Source organism: Hippocampus bargibanti, linkage group LG01 (assembly GCF_051943395.1).
Source record: "Hippocampus bargibanti isolate YZ-2025 linkage group LG01, ASM5194339v1, whole genome shotgun sequence".
Lineage (NCBI taxonomy): Eukaryota > Metazoa > Chordata > Actinopteri > Syngnathiformes > Syngnathidae > Hippocampus > Hippocampus bargibanti.
Window position 1 is genome coordinate 5645905 of NC_142734.1, and position 22017 is coordinate 5667921.

General features: G+C 39.2%; 2 protein-coding genes across 4 annotated transcripts; both read left to right on the forward strand.

Annotated features, from left to right (window-relative positions):
* The first annotated feature begins 415 nt into the window (after positions 1 to 415).
* On the forward strand, positions 416 to 2203 carry LOC148902857 (uncharacterized). 2 transcript variants are annotated; one of them, XM_089015364.1, is made up of 4 exons: positions 416 to 601; positions 1393 to 1497; positions 1609 to 1764; positions 1837 to 2203. In XM_089015364.1, exons 1-4 carry the CDS (start codon positions 446 to 448, stop codon positions 2008 to 2010), a joined length of 591 nt encoding a protein of 196 aa, XP_088871490.1. In that variant the 5' UTR covers positions 416 to 445; the 3' UTR covers positions 2011 to 2203. The 2 variants fall into 2 exon arrangements, with proteins under 2 accessions (XP_088871490.1, XP_088872249.1); XM_089016123.1 differs by having other exon boundaries at positions 1609 to 1755.
* A 2474-nt stretch (positions 2204 to 4677) lies between these two features.
* On the forward strand, positions 4678 to 14972 carry LOC148902858 (chemokine-like protein TAFA-4). Of its 2 annotated transcripts, none has more exons than XM_088992176.1 (5): positions 4678 to 4902; positions 7356 to 7478; positions 8787 to 8942; positions 11650 to 11774; positions 12763 to 14972. In XM_088992176.1, exons 2-5 carry the CDS (start codon positions 7361 to 7363, stop codon positions 12772 to 12774), a joined length of 411 nt encoding a protein of 136 aa, XP_088848302.1. In that variant the 5' UTR covers positions 4678 to 4902; positions 7356 to 7360; the 3' UTR covers positions 12775 to 14972. The 2 variants fall into 2 exon arrangements, with proteins under 2 accessions (XP_088848302.1, XP_088848291.1); XM_088992165.1 differs by lacking the exon at positions 4678 to 4902 and adding an exon at positions 5491 to 5675.
* Positions 14973 to 22017: the final 7045 nt, after the last annotated feature.

Below are 22017 nucleotides of genomic sequence, written 5' to 3' on the forward strand. Positions count from 1 at the left end.
GACACAAGGTAAAACACACATTAATTGCATGTGTATACAGTAATTCTGTTGTGTTTTATACGTTTACTAAAAGGCGATTTAATGTTGACTATACCTTTTAAACGTATGGAAATACATTTGTTTATATCTAAAGTGCCGTCAAATATACTTTACTGTACGTATTTGAAAAACGCACTGTGTGTGTGTGTTGATGCAGTGAATTTTTGTCGTTTTAGTTCTGTTTTGTAACTTTTACTGAATTATTATTTATCCGAGCCCTAAAGGTAAGGAATAAAAACATCGTGTGAAGTTACTATCACCTGAGGGATGCCCATTGCGCAGGGATTTCCCCAAAATTGACTCATCCTTGTTGATATAAATAGACCGAGCAATGGTGATTATTCAATACACTCCATGAAGCTGTTCTCAACAGACATCGGCTTTATAAAATACTCATACATCGATCATGACGTTTGTTTGCGAGACTTCAACAACCCTTCTTTTGTTGCTCGCTTCTGTTATTTGGTGCGCTCCGGCGGGTGTGAAGAACGATGCCTCCTGCGCGGAGGTGAAGAGCAGCTCTTTGCAACTAATCCAGCTCGCGAAAACTGCGTCATTGCAGGTACGTGGTTATTAAACTTTCAAATAATGAATACAATTTATTATTATTATTTTTATTATTATTATTATTATTATTATTATTATTATTATTATTATTATTATTATTATTATTAGTAGTAGTAGTAGTAGTAGTAGTAGTAGTAGTAGTAGTAGTAGTAGTCGTAGTAGTAGTAGTAGTAGTAGTAGTAGTAGTAGTAGTAGTACTCAAAGCACCCAAGGACTCTTTACAGTCAAATTATTGTCATTGTTATTATTCTTATTATCATTCTTATTATTCTTATTATTATTATTGTAATTAGTAGTAGTAGTAGTAGTAATAGTAGTAGTAGTAGTAGTAATAGTAGTGGTAGTATTAAATAAAATTTCAATCACTTCAGTCAAGAAGAAATGAACATTTAAAGATTCTTTTTGAAAATAGCTTGGCATAACCTTGAAGTGGTGTTTAAAAAAAACAAAACCCCACCCAACCATCCATTTTCCAGACTGCTTAATCCTCATTAGGGTCGCGGGGAGTGCTGAAGCCTATCCCAGCCGTCCTTCGGGCACGAGGTGGGGGACACCATGAATTGCCAGCCAATCGCATAGAAGAAAAATAAAACAAAAACAAAAATCTAAAGTACAAAATTAAATACAGTTACTGGTATAATTCTTTGTGAATGGAAAATTGGACTTGAAAAAAATAAAAATACGGTACGTATGTGTTCTCTACAGCCGTCATCGAGAATGAAATACACACACCGGCAAGATTCTTCATGAACTCTTGAGTGACAAAACATAAATAATGTTTTTCAGGCACGGAATGGATCGAAGGATGTCTCGAATTTCAAAAAGCCCTCACTTGACTGGATGCAGGCCAAAGATAAGTGTGATCCAGAGACCTTGAGTCGCGACCACATTGTAAGCAACAATACACCCTACATCACGACATCAACGTGGCTGTACAGAAGGTGCATGGCATTGCAATGATCAATAGTAACGTGATGGTTTTGTTTGTGACATCTGCCACAGCCATGCGTTGAAAAGATCTTCAAGGTCCTGAGCAGTTATAAATTGGCCCTACACAAAATCGCAGCGTTCGAAAGTTGTTCCGCATCAATTTCTCTACTGAAGCCAGCGGTGGACGGTCTGCATGAAAATATGAGCACGTGCATCCAGGTGAAAGAGGTTAGTGGTCATCAAAATTACCTCTCCAACTTCACAACTGACCATATGACGGATTCTGGGGTTTCTTTGCAGGACACCATGAAGGAGGTGAAGGTGAATCATCAGTATAGTGGCACATGGGAAGAGGAGCTGCTCTGCCACTACACCCTGGACCGACTGTTCTCCTTCTCCATTCTCACAGCTCGAGTCTTTGCAGTTGGCCATCCTGCTCATCACTCTCAGGGCCCGGCCCACAAGTGCATGTAGAGATGAACAAATGTATCTCGATCATACTGATCAAAATAGTTTCAGTCATTTGTAACTGAGCCTCGTCATGAAAATGGATTGTATTTCCAATGGAAAGTCAGTAAAGTGTTTTGACTCTATTTTTTACACCATATATTTATTTTATTCACGGTAATTTATTTGCTTTGTACGATCTCTGATGACCCATTGCAAATGTTTGCGCAATAAAAATATGGCTTCATAATGTGTAGGCGGTACTTTTTTTTTCTTCACTTAATGAACAATAACTGTCCATCCACTCATCTCCACATCCATTTTCTTTGCTAATTGGGGCAGCGATCCATAAGGAAGCCCAGAAATCACACTCCCAAACTACTACCCAGGTTTTAGAATCTGAATCAGAATCAGAAAGCCTTTAATTGTCCCACAATGGCGACATTTTACATGGTCATCCAGCTGGAAGACAGCCTTCCATCCATGCATTTTATGAATAACTTTATCCCCACGAGAATTGTCGGGGGTGCTGCAGTCTCTCCCAGCTGTCTTCGAGTAATAGGTGACGGACACCATCAACTGATTGCCAGCTAATCAGTGTAATAATAACAACAACAACAACAATAATAATAATAATAATGTGTGATAATGTGTGATAGTGTGATAATGAATGGTTGTTTGTCACTGTGTGCCCTGCGATTGGTTGGCAAACAGTTCAGGGTGTCCCCAGCCTAGTGCCCGAAGACGGCTGGGATAGGCGCCGGCAACCCTAATGAGGAATAAGTGGAACAGGAAATGGATAATAATAATAATAATAATAATAATAATAATAATAATAATAATAATAACTATAAATACTACTACTCCTACTACTACTACTACTACTACTACTAATAATAATAATAATTATAATAATAATAATATATTATTCGCCTCCAAGGCCAACACCAATTGACATAAAAAGAATGCAAAATTGATTGCTCGCAATTAATTGCTAGTGTAAAGGGGAAAAAAAAATCAAAGACAGACATTAATATGCTGACATAAGGAGGATGTGTTTTCCCAAAATATTTCAGCTATTCTGAGGCCCACATACTTCCCATCCAATTTACTCCCAGCAAGTCCACAATATCCGTTTTGAATTACCACATGTCCTGAAGATGTAATGCTAATTCAGTAGTATTTCAAAGCAAACAATATGGGAAGGTTTATTGAGGTTTTTTTATGGTTGTTTTTCATCAAAGAGGAAGTTTTAAAGGGGAAGTTGCCATGGGCTCAATGTGAATGAGCCACATTGCTGCTCAACAATGATGTTTAGTCCCATTCAAACATTCGTCCTGTCACGGAATTTTTCACCAATCAGCAAAATAGAATCCGTCCTGCTCATTGTGGCTGGTCTCTTCAGAGAGGTGGGGGCGGGGGGGCATATGGTGAATATGTTTACTACATTCATTACAATTCAAATCAGACTGTGCTGTGCATTTAGTGTTGTACACCAGATCACATATATTTTGTGTGGCAGTTGAGTAAAGAGCGAAATTGCAGCCAAACAGTGTTGCCATGAAAGTAGAAATCACAACAGTCTCTAAGTAGAAAACACTCAAATGGCAAAGACAGAAAAAAAGGTAGACTCTGTTTAACTTCGCCGCGTATAAGTTAACACAAGTTATTTATGAGTTTTGACAAGTTGAATTGGTGCAGACTTTGGAAACCTAGTACAAGACCCTATTTTGTCTTCATTTCTGTTAACTTCAGCAATCTTTCAGGCACAACAATTGAATATTCATATGAAATATTTATATTAAGCTGTAAATTGGAGGGTATGGTTTTTGAATAAGAGGTAAAAAAATATAAAGAAGTCATATTTTTCATATAGTTTTACTCCCTGGTGCTTTCTACTATCTTTGTCACTGCTTTTTTTCTGGAATATGATCATTGATCCATGTTAAGCGCTTTGTTACAGCTTCAGCTGTTGTTAAAGCGCTATATCAATCAATTTGTATTGTATTGTGTTTACAATTTTAAATCAACTTTCAACACTTGTGAATGTTGGCCCCTCATTCCTTCTCATGGAAACTACTAGAAACAGACCACATTGGCCACAAATATTCAAATGAGCCGTGTGACCAGGAACCCGTCGGCTCCATCAAATAAATAAGCATCACACCCTTCTCTCATCGAGAATTTCCATCGCAACTACACCTGATATAGTTTACGGCTGTTGACACTCATTCACATACACAAGATGACCTGTCACGAGTAAAATGTAATCAGTTCGTCTCGGGTACTCTGATTTCCTCGGAGTGTGAGTGCGGTTTGTTGTTTGTCGCTGTGTGCCCTGCAATTGGCTGGTAACCGGTTTAGGTTGTCCCCCGTCTAGTGCCCGAAGACAACTTGGGTAGACTCCAGCAACCGCTGCGACCCTCGTGAGGATTAAACGGTTCGGATAACGGATGCATGATCCTTAAAAATCTGCTTTGATTTGTGTCGACAATTCTTCACCCTTTTCTTCACGAACAACAGTGACATCTGATGGCACCCCGAAACCAACGCAGATGACTTAAGGGGGCGGCAGATTCATTAGGTGCCGAAAAAAAAACAAAAGTTACTCTGAAATGTGATTGGACACGCAAATGTAACACGTTTTAGAAGTAACGCAACCGAGAGAAATACCACGAAATGAACATATTTGTCACTTGAGGATAAAAGCAGACATTTTCACGGAACAAACAGTGGAATGTAGATTGTAAATGTAAATGTAGGTTAGGACTTCCGAACGAGTTCACAGATCAGTGATTCTCGAAATGTTGCGCTTTCGATGCATTATTTTTGGAACCACATTTCACTAGCTGTATAGGTTCAAAGAAAATGCTCATTGCGAAACATACTCGGAGCAATATGATATACACTTCTTAAAAGGTAAGTGGAGTTTGGCTTTAACATCCCAGGTAAAAGATGTCAAACCAATTTTTAAAATGACTAAATTGCAATTTAAAAGTGAAGATTCGGCATGTTTGAGTGGTCTAGCTGACGCCGATAACCCGCAAAAAAATAAAATTGTTCTGTGACTGTAAAGTGTCCTTGAGAGTTTTGAAAGAATAAATAAAGTAAATAACTATAAATAAACAAATATTTTTATTATGATAAAACTTACAGGGCTGGAAGACTCGCATCACAAGTGGCGTGAAAAGCCAATGTACGTCTGTAATCACTGCTTGAAACAAATCAATCCAAATAAGGAGCACGCCTGTAAAATAAATATGGAATGTGTTGTCGTTTTTTTTCTGAAATAGAAGTGGGCATGTTTGTTACTTTTGGCTTATTCCACTTCCTTGGACCTCCTCCCATTCTCAGTGTTCACCCATATGACACCATCATGTCACCCTCTTGATGCGTTTTAAGCTTCTTAGGCGCTAATGAAAGTGGGCGAGAATTGTGCGGGAGACAGATGGCTCACGTCTTGATTAAGGTCTCATTTTGCCTCATGCAGGGGCTGGCAGGGTTTGTTGGGCCAGCTTCATCCCCGAGGAAACAAACTCACTTTTTTGTCGTACATACTCAGTTATTTTTCCTTTTAAATTGTTGCTTTTGTTGATGCAACCAGACGCTGGAACAGGATATGGCTTTTAATTTATTGTTGTGAAGAAGTCTCAAGAAGGAACTTCTTTTATTACTCAGGAGCAGTGGGAAAAGTAAGTAAAAGGTCAAACTTCAATGTTGTCGATGTATACAGATAGTCCTGTCATGGACTATGATTTTATGTTGTGTGTAGTTGCTACTGTTCATTAAATTCTGCTTCCAAAACAGAATTTAAATAAAAATTGTTTTAACTCATTCACTGCCCGATGATGTGCAAAAATGTGTCCACTCCGGTGCCAGTGTTTTTGTTATTTTCACTCAAATTGCAGGACCCACGGAATATTGACTTTTAGGACTACATAAACATTCGATACAGCGTAAGAAACCTTTCTTCAGAAAAAAAGTTGATGTTGATTTTATTTGGCTCTAGAGCTATCTGCAATAGAAATGGGGGCTGAACAAAAGGCAAATATTTCGCCTTTGTGGGAGAGAAAAACATTGCCACAGGTCTGACCTGCGCTTTATCAGTACCCAAGCAAGAAAAACCAAGACCCGAAAAAATTCACGAATGGTGCTCCACGTCGTCTTCTTTTCCATTCGGCTTTTCCGTTCAGGGGTCACCACAGCGAATCAGTGTCCTCCATCTTGAGAGGTTTGATTTGCATGTTTGTTTTGGCCAAGCTTTTACGTCGGATGCCCTTCCTGACACAACCCTCTGTATTTATCCGGGCTTGGGACCGGCACAAGAAGACACTGGCTTGTGTCCCCTTGTGTCTACAGAAGAAGCAACGCTACGAACTTAATAAAGATGAAGATGCTCGATAAAAGGCCACCACCAACCCAAACACAAAACCAACCCAAACACAAAATGGTCATCGGCACAGAAGCATTCAAATACAGTCAAGTCTCGTTATATCGATATCGGTTATATCGATAGTACTGCTTATTACGATACTATTTATATGAACTCAAGGAGAAAATTACGTGCCCGCAGGATCGAATATATCGATAGTCCGATTATATCGAATTTTTTTCCGACTCCCGAGAATATCGATATAACGAGACTTTACTGTAAAGTAAAACTACTCACCATTTGATTACAATGCTCTGATCGTTCTGTGAAATAGGCATCTGTTTCCATTCATTTCAATGAATGATCAGTAAAAATAACCCTTGAAATTTCTTAATCTTGGTGTGATACTGTGAGGTGGACTTTAACCAACATACAAATGAACGGTTTTCAGAAGTATTCAACTGGTCTTCCATTTTTTCACTAGGAATCTAATGATGTCGACGTAACCTGGGTTATAATAAATTCGGGAATGGAATAAGTTTATTGAACACTATGTAGATGACATTGAATAGATTTGATGTTCATTCATTGCCGGTGAAAGCATCAGTGCTGCGGTCAACATTCGAAGCACCTTTACTGCAGATGTCCAACTCAGGTTCTCATGGACGACTCCCCTGCACGTTTTATAGATGTTTATTTCCACCAAGACACCAGATTCAAATGGTCAGGAACGTTATCAGATTCCGGCAGTGCTTGATGATGAGCTGATCATTTCAATCCAATGTGTTAGTGGAGGGACACATGCAGGATGGTGACCCTCAAAGAGCAGAGTTTGACACCAGTGACTACACAGAAACAGTCAACGAGGTGCTTAACGGATTTGATCAGATCGAAACAGTGAACATTTATTTGGTGTCCAATCAGATCTTTAAAAAGCATGTATGATCAACTCATTTCTTACGGTCCATTGTGTCTCAAGTCCCACCTTGTGTGTGTGCAGGCAAGATGACCCTGGGAATTGTTGGGGCGAGGCCACTCCGCTGGGCTCTTTTCCTGTTTTGCATGGTGAACTTGTGCAGTCGGCGAGGGTCTGCTGGCAACCAAAGCTCTCGAGGCGAGATGGGTACGTGCCGTAGGGCGGCCCGGGGGGCTCATTAAGGCAGCTGGTCACCTGTCTGGGTGCCCCTTTAGTCTGAATCTCCGATCCCCAAGGCATCTGATAAGCCTAGCACCACTACATAGCACTGCTTGACTCTATCGGCCCATTGCACTTCGACATTGTGACTGCTTTTATATCCTTAAAATTAATTATTGTTTTAAACGCTCGACCTGAGTTTTGGATTTCATGGACAACATTACCATATGTGCTTTCAGCTATGCAGACTCATCAGACTCGAGTCTGAAATATGAAGGCAAAGGTTCCAGTTTTAGCTCTCTGTTCCCATTTTAGCACTATTTCAAGTCAGTTCAGCATTTCTTCACGCATCAGTCATCTGCGGATTAATGATCAAAAGATTCGAACTGGACAATAACAAATGCAAGTTTCTATTTATATGCACTTTGAATGTTAAAATAAGAGAGCCAAACAGGATTTCGCCAATGCATCTTTAACCCTCATATCATGTCAATTTTACCCTTTCCATTTTTGTGTTGACTAAAGCACTGGATATCCTTAAAACAGTTCAAAAATATCCCAATGCAATCGAAAATGCGTTCTCTCTCTTTTCAAATATGTTTATAAAATCTCCGAAACACAAAAGAGTTATTTAACAGGTGTGTATGGATTTTTACATTCAGGCAAAAATGACCCACAACGTAATAAACGTGATTTTTTCCTACATTATATGAGGGTTAAAGTTGCCTGAAATGTGAATGGCCGCTGATGCCATTCATCCACATGATGGCGCCGTAGCTTTGAAAAAGTCCCTGTTTACTGATTTGCTTCAGCCGGATAAACCCGTGCCTCAACCTTTATTTATTAAGACAGGCACATAATTTACATGAGAAATATTTAATGGGATCCCACCAAAGAGGCACAAAACCTAAGAACAATTAAATCATGAGAGTCTCAATTTGCTCACAGATTCACGCAGTCACTCTGCAACTGAGTCCTGTTGAACAGAACAAAAAGGTGAATTAGTGGTCGGACCTTCAATGAATGGCAACAGGCGAATTAATACACACCTATATTGTATCTTCTGCTATCGAATAGGAGAGTAGTTTGATTGTTCTGCCTGTTACAATCGTTCACTGACGAATGAACTGTCATATTTGTAGAATTCATCAAAAAATTTGGAGGTCGAATGAAGTGAAATTGGCTCTTTCTCCCACGATACACATTCACAGCAAGCTCGTGTGCCTATTCGTCTTTTATTCACACGCAATATTTATGTGCTTCAACCCGACGCTCTACAAATTCTACTCTTGTAAGGGTCGTCGAAGGACAGGACAGGGACTTGCGAAGTGGTTGCGGCACATCGCTGCTGCAACAAGAACAAGATTGAAGAACGCTCTCAGACGGTCAAGTGTTCCTGCTTCCAAGGACATGTCGCGGGGACAACAAGGGCACTGCCCTCTTGCGTTGAAGGTCATTGTGCTTGCTGTTCTTTGAATTATTCAATCGTACCATTGTTTTTTTTCTTGTCACCATTCATGTTCTGTAGATTTAGGGCATGCAGAGAGAGAATATGAAATCTTTTAGTCACTCACTGCCTCTGAAGCAACAAGTAACTGTACAAAGACTGATAATTGAAACCGTTGCTGAGTTGTCCAACCTGCTTATCCTCACAAGGCCCGCGGGCATACTGGAGCCTATTCCAGCTGTTTTGGTGCACCCTGAATTGGTGGCCAGCCAATGGCAGATACCGTAATTTCTGGTGTATAATGCGCACCGAAATATCAGGCGCATCTTCAATGAATGAAAAACGTTTTCCAAGTATAATATATAAACGTTTCCAAATACTGTATAAGGAACACCACATTATAAGGCGCTAGAGTAGAGGCTGGGGTTATGCACTCATATGCTAGCTAGCTATCGAGTTAGGACGGCGGAAAAAATCAATGGCACCGCCCTACCCACTCTTGAGGACACTGCAAGAATCCAAACTAGGGCGCGGAAAATCCTACTGGACCCTCCGCACCCTGCCCACCACCTTTTCCAGCTACTCCCCTCAGGCCGGCGCTACCGATCCATGCGCACCAAATCCAGCAGACATTTAAACAGCTTCTTCGACCAAGCCATTAACTCTGAACTCTTTCAACAGTAGCCAAAATGGAACTGTATAGTGCAACTTAGCAGTTTTTTTTTTGACGACGATACTAGTGCAGCGTGTTCTACCGGAAACAAATTCCTTGTGTGTTCTACATACTTGGCAATAAAGATGATTCTGATTCTGATTTGCTATCTGGCTGGCTAACTAGCGAGCTATCTATTAGCTGGCTGGCTATCTATCAATCTGGGGAGCTATCTATGAGCTATCTATTAGCTATGTGTTAGTGAGCTAGCAAGCTTTCAATCTATTTGAGTTATTCCGGGTTGAGTGAACACTGGCGCGTGTGGCTGCCGCAACTCACCCACAGAAAAGCTTATCGTGTGACTGTAAAGTGACCTTGAGAGTTTTGAAAGGCGCTTATAAATGAAATGTATTATTATTATTACTACTTCTTCACAGGGGGAAATTGAGTAACTGGATTTTGACAGTAGTTGCGAGACCTGTTGTAGCTCACATTTAAAGGGCAACCGACGTCACTTTTTTGTTTCCTAACTGACATCAGAAAAACGTTTTATAGCATCTGAAATACCCAAAACACGCAGTATGATATTTGTATTCAAATGCAAAACACCAATAAAAATGATTTAAAGTGTCCAAAATCTGCAAAAAATTGAGCTGCGAACGATTCCTACGATGCATTTGGAAAAACATGTTATCAGATGACTGGGTGCATGAAAGGTGTTAATTTCCTTTTGCATGACTTCTGTCAAACACGGCCCACTTAAAAGCATATCAAGTCATCATAATCAACTGTTTGTTAAATATTTATAATAGGACGTCTACCAACTGACGTGATTTGATGCCTTCTAATTATGCGACAGCAGCAGGATAATTAACTGCACCCCCGACTTGTGCGGTGAAACAATTTTTTATTCCACTGATGAATCAACTATGAAGTCTTCTTCCATGTAATTCGTCAGATAGCAAAAATAACTGGTAAAAAAAAAGGGGCCCTAAAGTGTGAAATGCAACTTGCATCTGAAGTTTACAAACTATCTAACAAAATCCAAAAGCAAACATAAAGACATATTTTGTGTGAAAAACAACCAGGTAACTTTGCTGTACATTTCACTAGCGTAATGCTAAAAAATATGGGAAAAACCACAGATGGACAAATGAATAGCCTTTGTGTCATGGTGCTAAGTCTTTTAAGCTATATATATTTGAACACTAATGGTGCGTCAAAACATGTAGACAGACAATTTTGTTTGTGTGTGTGTGTGTGTGGGGGGGGGGGGGGGTTGCAATTGACTTTATATTTATTTAAATGCGGAAAGATCTATCTGTGTAGAAAATAAATTTTGCAAATATTCATAGCTGACGTGCCAGCTCGGACACTGCAAAGCTATCTGATGTAATGAAGCAAAGAAAGATTGTCTCGCAATCATCACTGTTCGACTCCCTTCTTTTTCTACCGCCTACAATGGTCCAGTCACACGTTTTTTGTTCATGGGGCAGAATCATTCATGCCCTGAAGGTTTTATTTATTCATTTTGTTTGCATAAGCTACCTTTGCCCACAGTATTGTTCCCATAGCAACTCCACTACCACAGTAGAGAAAGGCCAGAAAAAGCCAAACTGTCATATATCGACATGGATGGATTTGCCTTTAGTCTCGCAGTGGAGAAATTTACATTCCACAGCAGCAAAGTGATGAAAGGAATGAAAGTAGAAAAACAAAATACATGAGCTGCTGGAAAGGCAGCTACTCTCGCGGCGCCATCTTGAAGTCAAAAGAACAAAAAAAACTAAATAACAAATAATATGACAACACAAAGACAATATGACAACATAAAGACACAGAGAGTCATTCATTCTTAAGCACATAGAAGTCAGACGTTATCCTAAACTAGCCTGATGAAGATTTGGTGGCTGTACAGCAAACACACCATTACATGATGTGAACATGTTTGCTTTTTTATTGCCTTTGCTAATATAAATCGCCCACATTGCTTTCATAGTTACTGCTCTCATTTATCAAAGAAAAAAAAATATTTTTCTGTTTTGTCATATTTCCCGCAGCCTCCATCGTGCGTCAGAAGTGGTGGTGTCAGATGCAGCCGTGCGTGGAAGGGGAGGAGTGCCGAGTACTTCCTGACCTGACCGGCTGGTCGTGCATCTCTGGGAACAAAGTGAAGACCACCAAGGTGAGGAAAAGGCAGTATTTTCCCTCAAACTAAAATCCCTTTTGATTTCTACATCCTGCAGCACGTTGCAATAAAAAAAAAATCCCATTTTCCTTCATTGCATTACTTGCACGCTAAAGTCGTCTGCAATACTTATTGCACCATAAGCTCTCCTTTTGAAAGGGAAGGATCAGAGAGCAAAGCGTGGCCATAACTCCCAGTGGCCGCATCGGCTCGCTCTAGTGGACGCCCAAAACCTATTTCTATAATCTGGTGAATGATGGGGCCAAGAGAACAGATGCGGGAAGCAGGGCGGGGGGGGGAGCTGGAAACTAATACCGTGCATTAAACGTTGTGTAATTAAATGTGACGAGCAATGGAAACGGCTCCCCATTTAGAAATGTGCTTTCTCATAAATTGCCTTTTTGTTGAGCTTCTGTAAATTGTCTGTGACACAGGGGCAAGCAAGCGCATGCAGCCTTCTCGACATGATCAAAAGAGACTCACTTGTCTCGCAACTCTATACGCCATCCCAAAGTAGGATGGGAGGAGGGTGGGGGGCAAATCAAATCGCTTCTATGAAATGGTTCACCCCTTTGTCACTGTTACAATCAGGGGCATAGAGCTTGGAAGAATAATAAAGATTTTCTATCCATCCGCGCATTGACCTCTACCTTCACGCTAACCCCTCAACCTAACCTTTAACTCTCTATATAAAATGAATGTCGTCATATAAAAATGATTATTCACAGCGTTTACCGTCGGGTAAATATCATACATGTCAAGTTTCAGAAATCATAAATCGGGAGATTTTCATACTCGAACTTTCTGGTGCGTGTTAAAATAATGTAATGTGTTAGAAAAGTGTATATTAGAAGTAAATATAATATATTAATATAATATATTATATATATATATCCATTGAGTTGAATGTATTAAGGTCTCGTAATATACATGTTTCACAGTAATTCCCTAAAAGTTATTGTTTTATTTTGATTTTTTTTTTTAGGTGGCGCGGTAGCAAGGAAGCTTCTTCGTCCAATCAGAGCAAAGCTGCTCAACTCAAATAACTGGACCCTGAGGACTGATGATGTTACAAAGAATACACCTCATGGGTTAAACAGCAGCAACTTTTGACTTTAACCTTTTTTTTTTTTGTTCAGTGACATTTAGTCCTTTTGTATGTACAATCGTAATACAAAAATGACTTCTGTGAATGTTTTGTGAATTTCCCCAGTTGGGCATATGCTGAGCACATATGTATTCAGTCAAGGGTGTGAAATCGGCCCGTTATCCCTGTTGAACAAATGAAATTCTTTGTATGTTCGGGAGGTGTAGCCGGTGGACTGCAAATCTAGCTGCTCATCAAAGAAAGAAGAAAAAAAACCTCGGAAATGTATTGTTTTTATAAGAGGTCAAGACGTCCCTTTTGATTGATATGATGTACTCTCTAAAAAAATACGTACATGCACAGACATGCAGTCACGCGCACACACACACGCGCACACACACATACATACGCGTTTTCATGTTTTCTGGGGACCACATTTTCAGATCATCACTTACAGGGACCATCCTTTCCAAATGTCTTACAGCTCTTAAAAAATCAGGCATGCACACGATGGCTTTGTCAGCTTATACACACCTTTAAATATAGGACTTCATTACGTCATGTTTTGACCGTGTCTTTTGGGGACTTCAGAACAAATGATTTTATGTGCATAGGACAAAATTTCAATCTATTGATTAAAATGTATTTAAAAACTTGGCAGGCACCATCAGAGCAGCTCCTGTAACATTTTTTATGTTTTCTTTTTGGGGACCAGGTTTTTTTTGTCCCCATACGTCAAATGGTCCCCATGACCAGACTGTAAACAGGTCTGTGTCCCCACAACCATACAAAAACGAGACCATACACACACAGACACACACACACACACACACACACACACACACACACACACACACACACACACACACACACACACACACACACACACACACACACACACACACACACACACACACACACACATGGGGGTGTTTAGACAGCTGACTGGACGGGCCAACATACAAGCAGGCAGGCGTTCCTGCGATCCAAAACAAGGACCGTTTGAAATGCTAATCATGCCTAGGAAAGAGATGAGGAGCTTCTTCACTGGTGAGGCTATTTACATCGCGCTTTTCTTTCTCTCAACAAACACTGCACTCCTGCAGAAAGGGGTACCACTTTTTGTAGTTGGCCACAAACTTTCAAGGTTTTTCTGCCTGGGAGCAAAGTAGAGCCATAAACAAAACGTTTGGTGTGCCTACCACTTCGGCTTCTCGATGAATAATATTAGCATTGCATCTCTGGAGTTCAGCCACTGTGTTTGCCTTTAATTTGTCAATGATGATAATTCACAGTTATTCCAATACATTGCTGGCAAACTTTTGACTCAATTTATTTGATGACACATTTTGATCAGCTTTTCAAATCAATATTTTTAATGCTGAATCATTTCAAATCACTCTCCTCAATATCACTCCCTTGGTTAATGTCGATTCATCAGGTTTGTTGCACTTGTGAATATCTAGGACTGCTAAAATGGCTACTTTTACCCCCTTATTCTCCTCTCACAACAGCCCTTTTTTAAATCACCCAGTCCTCCCTCATGGTTTTCAAATTGATCCAAAATGCTGCTGCTAGCGTCTTAACATGTACTCATAAGTGGAAGCACATTACTCCAATTCTGGGCTCACTTCAACAGCTCATTGCACATTTTAGAGTTCATTTTAATATTCTTGTATTGGTCTTTAAGTTTTAAAACGGTCTCGTCCCGCTTCAGCTCTCGGGGATCCTCTACCTCAGGGGTGGTTAATACGTCGATCGCGATATCGACCAGTCGATCGCCAAGTTACTATTGGTCAATCGCATGACAAGGTGATGCGACATTGTCATGAACAGACAGTAACCTAAATAGTACTGTATCGTGCCTCAATTTTTCTTATGATGATTCTACTGCAGCGTGTTATACCGGAGACAAATTACTTGTGTGTTCTACATACTTATAAAATATATACATACTGTACGATGAAGATGATTCTGAAAACGGACGCGAAACAAATAAAGTTGAGTAGTTCTAAAATTAATGACGTCGGCCTATCAGTCATCACTTTACTTGATTGATACACCGGACAACCAATCAGATGACACTGCATGCTAAAATAAGGCCCTGAGCGTTGGTTATCAAGCTCATCGTAATTTTTCGCTCATTTTTCCTCTTAAACGGGTATAAAAATGAGTCGGGGAGCTGGACCAAGAAGAAAAAAAGTATCACCTTCATATGGAATTGGGGTAGGACTTTTTTTCACGATGGCATTTTGAAAGTGCGTTTGTCACCTCTGCCAGTTATCAGTGTACTCAGGTAATACATCGATGTCTCACAACTTGGTCGGGAGACTCCCGATTTTGACAATACCAACAATACTCACTTTATAAAGCAACTATTGACAAAATACAGACGGTTTATTTGTAAGGTAAAACAAAAGAAAATGTAAAAAAGCCACCTGTTTTTACACTAATTGAAAGTATAAATAATGAATGAAAGCATTTTCCTGTTTTATTTACTTATAATTTACACTTTTGTAACACACATTATTTTAACACGCACCACAGAATTGCAAGCACAAAAATCTTCTGATTTCTGAAACTGAACATGTGGTGAGTATAGTTTTGCTTTTTTGAATGTTGCTGTGCCGATTGTTTGGGAGCTTTTTACTGAGCATCTTCATCTTTATTAAGTTCAGAGAGTTGCTTGTTGTGTAGCCACAAGGGGACATAAGCCAGTGTCTTCTTGTGCCAGTCCCAAGCCCAGATAAATACAGAGGGTTTCGTCAGCAAGGGCATCTGACGTAAAAGCTTGGCCAAAACAAACATGCCAATCAAACCTCTGAAGATGGAGGACACTGATTCGCTGTGGCGACCCCTTGAAGGGAAAAGCCGAAAAAAAGAAGAACATGTATGCTTGTAATGGCAGAAATGTACATAAATATGTTGTGTTGTGCAACATATTTGGTTATACATCAGCATAAGTTGCAGGAATCCTCAATATATTTGTCAATAAATATAATGGGTAGCTCATTTGACTTGGTCATTTTAAAAGTAGTACCATGCTAAAAAAGTGTAAGAACCCCTGCTTTACTTCTATATAAATGCCTGGTGCTTCAGGTCAATGTAAGAAGAACTGCGGAGGTGGATAATTTTTCCCTTGCTGGTTCCTGTCGCTAACTATCCATCTTTAAAACTCATATCAAGACACTTTTATTCTTTACTTTTTGACTATCATGAAATTCAATACTTTGTGTTTTGATGTTATCCATTTATGGCTTTGCCAGTCTTTGGTTTTGTATGTCTGATGTTTACTTTATTTACAGCACTTTATATGCAGCTTTTATGGCATGTCAAGTGGTCTATAAATAAAGTTCAGTTATTTGAAAATGTTTTAGTCTATTGGTTATCCTTTTCTAGCAGTTTTGAACTTACCCTTGAGCGACATACTGGTTCAGTGTTTCCCAGCCCTAATGGATGTCGAGAGAAAAATTGTGAATCCTTCAGTCGACAAGAGACAGGACAAGCACTTGGAGAATAATGGCAGATACGATTGTCCTTAAGGAATGCACAAACCTGCTAGCAGAAAATTTCCCCAGGCTCTTTCACCTCTCACTGCTGCAATCTGTACTCACTACTGGCCTTAAATCAGCCAAAATTGTCTCCAGACCCAACATGACCAATTTGCCGTCACACCCAGAATCACATAAAGGTGACAAATCCAAGCCGAGAATGTCAAAACCTGGCCACAGTTTGGCTTTAGCCACAAACGTTTCTACTCATCCAGCAGATAAAAAAAAAAAAATAATAATAATAATAATAATAATAATAATAATAATACATTTTATTTTCAAGCGCCTTTCAAAGCTCTCAAGGACACTTTGTAGTCACAGACAAGCATAGAAAGAAAACATACAAAAATAAATAAAATACAATTATGACGAGAAACAAGATACAATAATACATTAAAAAACAATTATAAATAGAAACAAGAGATAAAGCTATACAGAAAATGTGATTTTTAAATAGGTGGGTTTTGAGATGGGATAAAGTAGCTCCTAGAATAGACGTACCTATGGTTAGAGTCCAACTTTGGCAAAATATATATTTTTTGACCGGGATTTGCCCCGTTCTGGACCCAGAGAATGTCAAGATAGAAAACTATAACATTGTGAATGCAAGGGATTCTTCAAATTTCTTCCTCTACTCCTTCCTCACAAAAGACTAAGAAGAAAAGAGGAGCTGCATCTCAGTTGATTCAGGTGTGAAATAAACAACTTGAACCTGGATACAGCTAAGACAAAATAGATGATCAGACTCATACACCACTAAATGTTGGCACTTGAGCCGCACTACAATCAGTCATACTCATGGTGACATGACAGATGTGTTTTGCTGTTAAAATGAAATCAGAACTTGAGGTTAGTGTACAAGATCCCCAAAGAACAAATTTAACGTCAAAATTAGGTGATGAATTCACAACCCTGTTTCATTTTCTGTCTTCTGAGAACATGATCAGCAGGGATCAATTTACTTTCTACTCATTTCATCAAAGAACTATGTGACTCTGATCCATCATGCTCAGCTGTACCGCTTTACTAAAATACCAAAGGTTGCTGAAAATCAGAACAAATAAAAAGGTCGATAAACAATGACGAAGGGGCTGGGTACAAGCCCCGAAGCGCCTGCAAAGCTTGAATGCATTTGAAATAGAAATTACTTCATGAATTCAAAACAGAGAACGCAGTGAGCGGACTTGGTCCAATTGCAGCCATTCAAGTTCCCAATTTATGTCTCTTGCATGTTGCAAACCAGGACTGTTGTGTGAGGGACTCGCACGTACTTTATGAGCATTTCAGACACAATACAAAATGGATAACTTTCAACATGGCGAATTTAAGTCCTTCCACCATCTTGTCATTCGGATTGGATCGGATTAGCCTTTATTAGTCTCGCAGTGGAGACATTTCCATTTCACAGCAGCATGGTTATAAAAGGAAGAGGAAAGGAAAGAAAGAAGTAGAAAAACAAAATACTGAGCTGCTGTGAAGGCACACACTCTCGCGGTGCCATCTTGAAGTCAAAACAACAAAAAAAAAAACTAAATAAACAATGTGACACAACGCCAAAGACAGACAATCATTCAATCTTAAGCACTTTCTGCACCCTCTTTGTTACATGAAGCAGTTCTAGATGAAAGAGGAGAGAATCAAAACCTCCTTTTTACCAATGGATTGTGGACGTCATGGTGGAATGTGCACGTCTGCTACAAGCTAAATGTTAAAAAAACACAAAGCTGTAGCATCCATTGACGAAGAGAGATCTTTTACCCATGTAAATTCGCTTCAATTCCAAGCCGCGACGTTACTTCAAGATGGCGCCGCAAGAGTGGCTGCCTTGACAGCAGCTGCTGTATTTTGTTTTTCTACTTCTCTTCCTTCCCTATTTCTTTCATCACTTTGCTGCAGTGAAATGTAAATCTCTCCAGTGTGAGACTAATAAAGGCTAATCTAATCTAGTCGAATCTGAATAAGTATGAATTTAAAAGCATATAAATATCACTCTGCTGAAATGAATTCTCCAGCTATGCTATGTCGCTCCACTCCATTTCGATTTTTTCAGATGTGTGAACGAGGATTTGTATAATTTTTTTCATGTTCATTCCCAATTTTTCCACATTTGAAAATATACCTCTTTACTCCTTTCTTTGTCAAAAAAGGATTGCTACATTTATCAGCCTTCATGGATGAAGCCACAAACTCCTACAGAGCCAGTTGTAAAGTCAACCACAAGTATTCCCAGGGCATGTCCAAAAAAGAAGACAAATCTGCCAAAAAAAAATGACTGTACACATGGGCGGTTGTGAAAAGTTGCTTCATTCAAACATGTATCTGATAAGCAACATGCATTGCCACACCTTCGCTAGCCACCGTCCAGTGAAATACATTTTAAAAAGAGCAGCTAATGTATAAAATTTCAAGGATTGAAATGATAAAATTTCTATTTAGAAAGTGAGGCTTGGCCAGGAAACAAATGCTATTTTTCTAGTATTCAAGGTAAACTAATCTCTCACCGATTTACAGATTATTCAACGGTGCACATTTTAGTCCTGGGGACACAAATGGCACCGATTCGATAGAATGGCCCACATTTCCTTGAATGAAGATTCATCTGTAGATGAGCATCACTAATTTCCATTGCAAGCGTTTTATGTCTTTAGATAACATATTAATTTAAAATGGCTGTGAAATTAAAATTGATCCCAGATTTACTTGTATAGCACCATTTTCCAATTGAAAATCAAATTAAGGGTGCACTTCAATTATTTCTTATTCTCGCATCCTCACACTCCAGAACCATAAAACTCTCTCATCCAAGCATTGCGACGAGGAGATGTACATTTTGACAGGTGATAAAAGGGATGATGCGATATAATGACTCATGTCAACAAAATCTTTCCATAAAATATGTTATACTTGTAACAATCAAAAATATATCTCATCCTTCATCGGTGTGAATGAGAAATTCCAATTGGTTCTCATGAATATTCTATTCAAACATTTTAATGCAAGTTTTACACCAAGCTGTGCTTCCTCAAAACACCTCAAACGCCCATTTTGTTGTCATTCCAAATGATGAGTTTACCAGTAAGAGTCAATAAATGGAATGTAAATACAGTGAGACCTCAATTTACGAACTTAATTGGTTCCCAGACAGAGTGTGTAAGGCAAAAAGTGTGTCGCTAAAAAAAAAATCCCATAGGAAACCATTAAAATGGGAATAATCCGTTCCCGGGTTTCCATTAAATATACTTTTCAACTAAATAACCCTTAAAACTACATACAACATACCTTATTCTATGTATATTAATGTGCTATTGTATTGTAATGAAAGAAATACACTGCATTGTATCATAAAGTCACTTTATTTACATTTGTGATGGTCATTGATGCTTGATGGAATGGCGTTGGAGGTCGAAGGTCAAAGGGAATTGCTGTTTGGAAACAGAGGCACATGAGGACTGTAATTAAAGAAATAAACTGTGCTGTAAAATAAAGTTTTATTTACCTTTTTGATGGTCGTTGATGGCTTATGGAAGGAGAGTCACCTTCCATAAGGACTGTTGGTAACTTAACCTCTGGTGCTGTTCGGTCATGTGCTTCCGCAAAGATCACTCCGCCAGCTGTGGTGGGTGTGTATTATGAAAATAGTGCTTATTATAAGGTTTAATTTTCAGAAATTTGACGTTTGTAAGATGAAAAGTTTGTAAGATAAGGTGTTTGTAAGTTGAGGTTTCACTGTATTGTCAAGTCAATCTTTGTGAGAGGTGTCTTGATACAAGTTGGCAAGTGATGTGTGACTCGCTGCTAAGGACACAACGTGGTTGCTGTTCCTAGAAAAGAAAGTGTCTCGGGGCTCGTGAAGAACATCATAAAAGCCTGGCTCGCTTTCCCCTCAATAAGTTTTCCCCATCCGTACTTCCACTAAAAAATGTCAACGGAAGTCACATTAGTCTAGCTCAGTGTGCCTACGCTAAAGAGTTTGTGTGGAGTAAATTAGCGGACTTTTACTGCAGGCAAATCCAGTCGCAATAGAAGCAAGTGGTTCCAATAAAACGAATGTATTTTGGTCATGGCTCAACGGCTTTGTCATTATACAAAGTACACACAAGCCTAGATTGCGTTTCCCGCTTAATAATTAAAAGAAAGCCATACAATTAGACTTGAAGAATAAACATGAATTGGACAATGTTATCCTACTTGTGTGATGTGCTCAGATGCACTTGAAATTGGATGTGGTGATATGGAGGGGAGGGGCATGTTGTCAATAAGTCTGCGATGAATTGACGCAGTTATCAGGTCCTAAGATTTAAAAAGCAAATCATAAACATGTTGCCGGATCATCACTAATAAATCACTTTTTTAAGAAGTACATGAAAAATTGGTGCAGTAGTTAATGGTTTACACCAATTAACTTATTCACTGCCAGACGTGCATAAATATTTTTGTCATTGTCACTCGAATTTCAGGACCCACAGTATATTGACTTTTAGGACTACATAAACATTTAATGCAGCGTAGGAAACCTTAATCTGTCTTCTTTTGTCATAAAAAAGTGTCAATTCCTAAATTATATAGGTTTGGAGTTATGAGTTTGAAATGAGGACGGTTATTCAAAATATGATGCAATACATACATATTGGTTTCTATAGCGCTGTAACAACAGCTGAAGCTGGAACAAGGTGCTAAGAAGGGAAAAACATTGTCACGGGCCATGGCCAGCACTTTATCGGCACCCAAACTAAAAAAATAACCTGAACAAATTCGGCAATGGCGCTCTACATCATATTTTAAATTCCCGAATAAATTTGTGAATGGCAGTGAATGAGTTAAAAGGGTCCTGCCAAATAATTTACAGATAACAACAATAATTCTCATTTGCCAGGTGGCCCAGTAGTCGAGTGATTAGCATGTCGACTTCATTGCGCAGAGGTCATGAGTTCAAGACCCGGTCCGGATACACAGTGTGGAGTTAGCAGGTTTTCTCCGGGTCCTTTTGTTCCCTCCTTCCAAAAACATACATGGCAGGCTAATTGAATTGGAATTATTTAATAAGAATTTATGAACAAAATGCAATTAACATCATTCAGATATTTTTAGGCCAGCAGAGAAGGCTTTGCAGGCCTTGACGGTCAGCCACTACTACTTACATATTGACAACACGGTAACCTAAATGGAAGAAAGTGAAGTGTCAAAGTCAACTTGATTTGGTGTGCCCGCCATTTCAACCTGCCTGACGCGCTGACAGATGGCCAAGCGGTGGTTTGGTATTTAGCATACTGAATATTTAATTCTCAAAGCACATATATTTAGGAACAAAAGAATGACAAAGGACTTATTATTTTGGAACTTTTAATTTTACCAGATTTTACAGCAGTTCAACAACAACAATGACAAAAAAAGACCTAAAACCAAACAAAAGTGCACTCCAACTGCAGGCCATGTCTTCATGCCTTGAATAATCAGATTAGGGTATCTGAATTTCTTAAACTATATTTAAGTGTCTAGTGTGTGTAATTGTGACTTAGTGTCAGTGTCGCTTAGAGTCAAACATGAGGCTTAGGAGCAAATGGTGAGAGAAAACAACCTACAGCAATATTCTGCAGTCCGCTCA

Coding starts and splice junctions, on each gene's coding strand:
- LOC148902857 (XM_089015364.1), top strand. CDS start 446: ATGACGTTTGTTTGCGAGACTTCAACAACCCTTCTTTTGTTGCTCGCT. Junction 602..1,392: donor CGAAAACTGCGTCATTGCAG/GTACGTGGTTAT, acceptor AATGTTTTTCAG/GCACGGAATGGATCGAAGGA. Junction 1,765..1,836: donor CGTGCATCCAGGTGAAAGAG/GTTAGTGGTCAT, acceptor GTTTCTTTGCAG/GACACCATGAAGGAGGTGAA.
- LOC148902858 (XM_088992176.1), top strand. CDS start 7,361: ATGACCCTGGGAATTGTTGGGGCGAGGCCACTCCGCTGGGCTCTTTTC. Junction 7,479..8,786: donor AAGCTCTCGAGGCGAGATGG/GTACGTGCCGTA, acceptor TACTCTTGTAAG/GGTCGTCGAAGGACAGGACA. Junction 8,943..11,649: donor ACTGCCCTCTTGCGTTGAAG/GTCATTGTGCTT, acceptor TATTTCCCGCAG/CCTCCATCGTGCGTCAGAAG.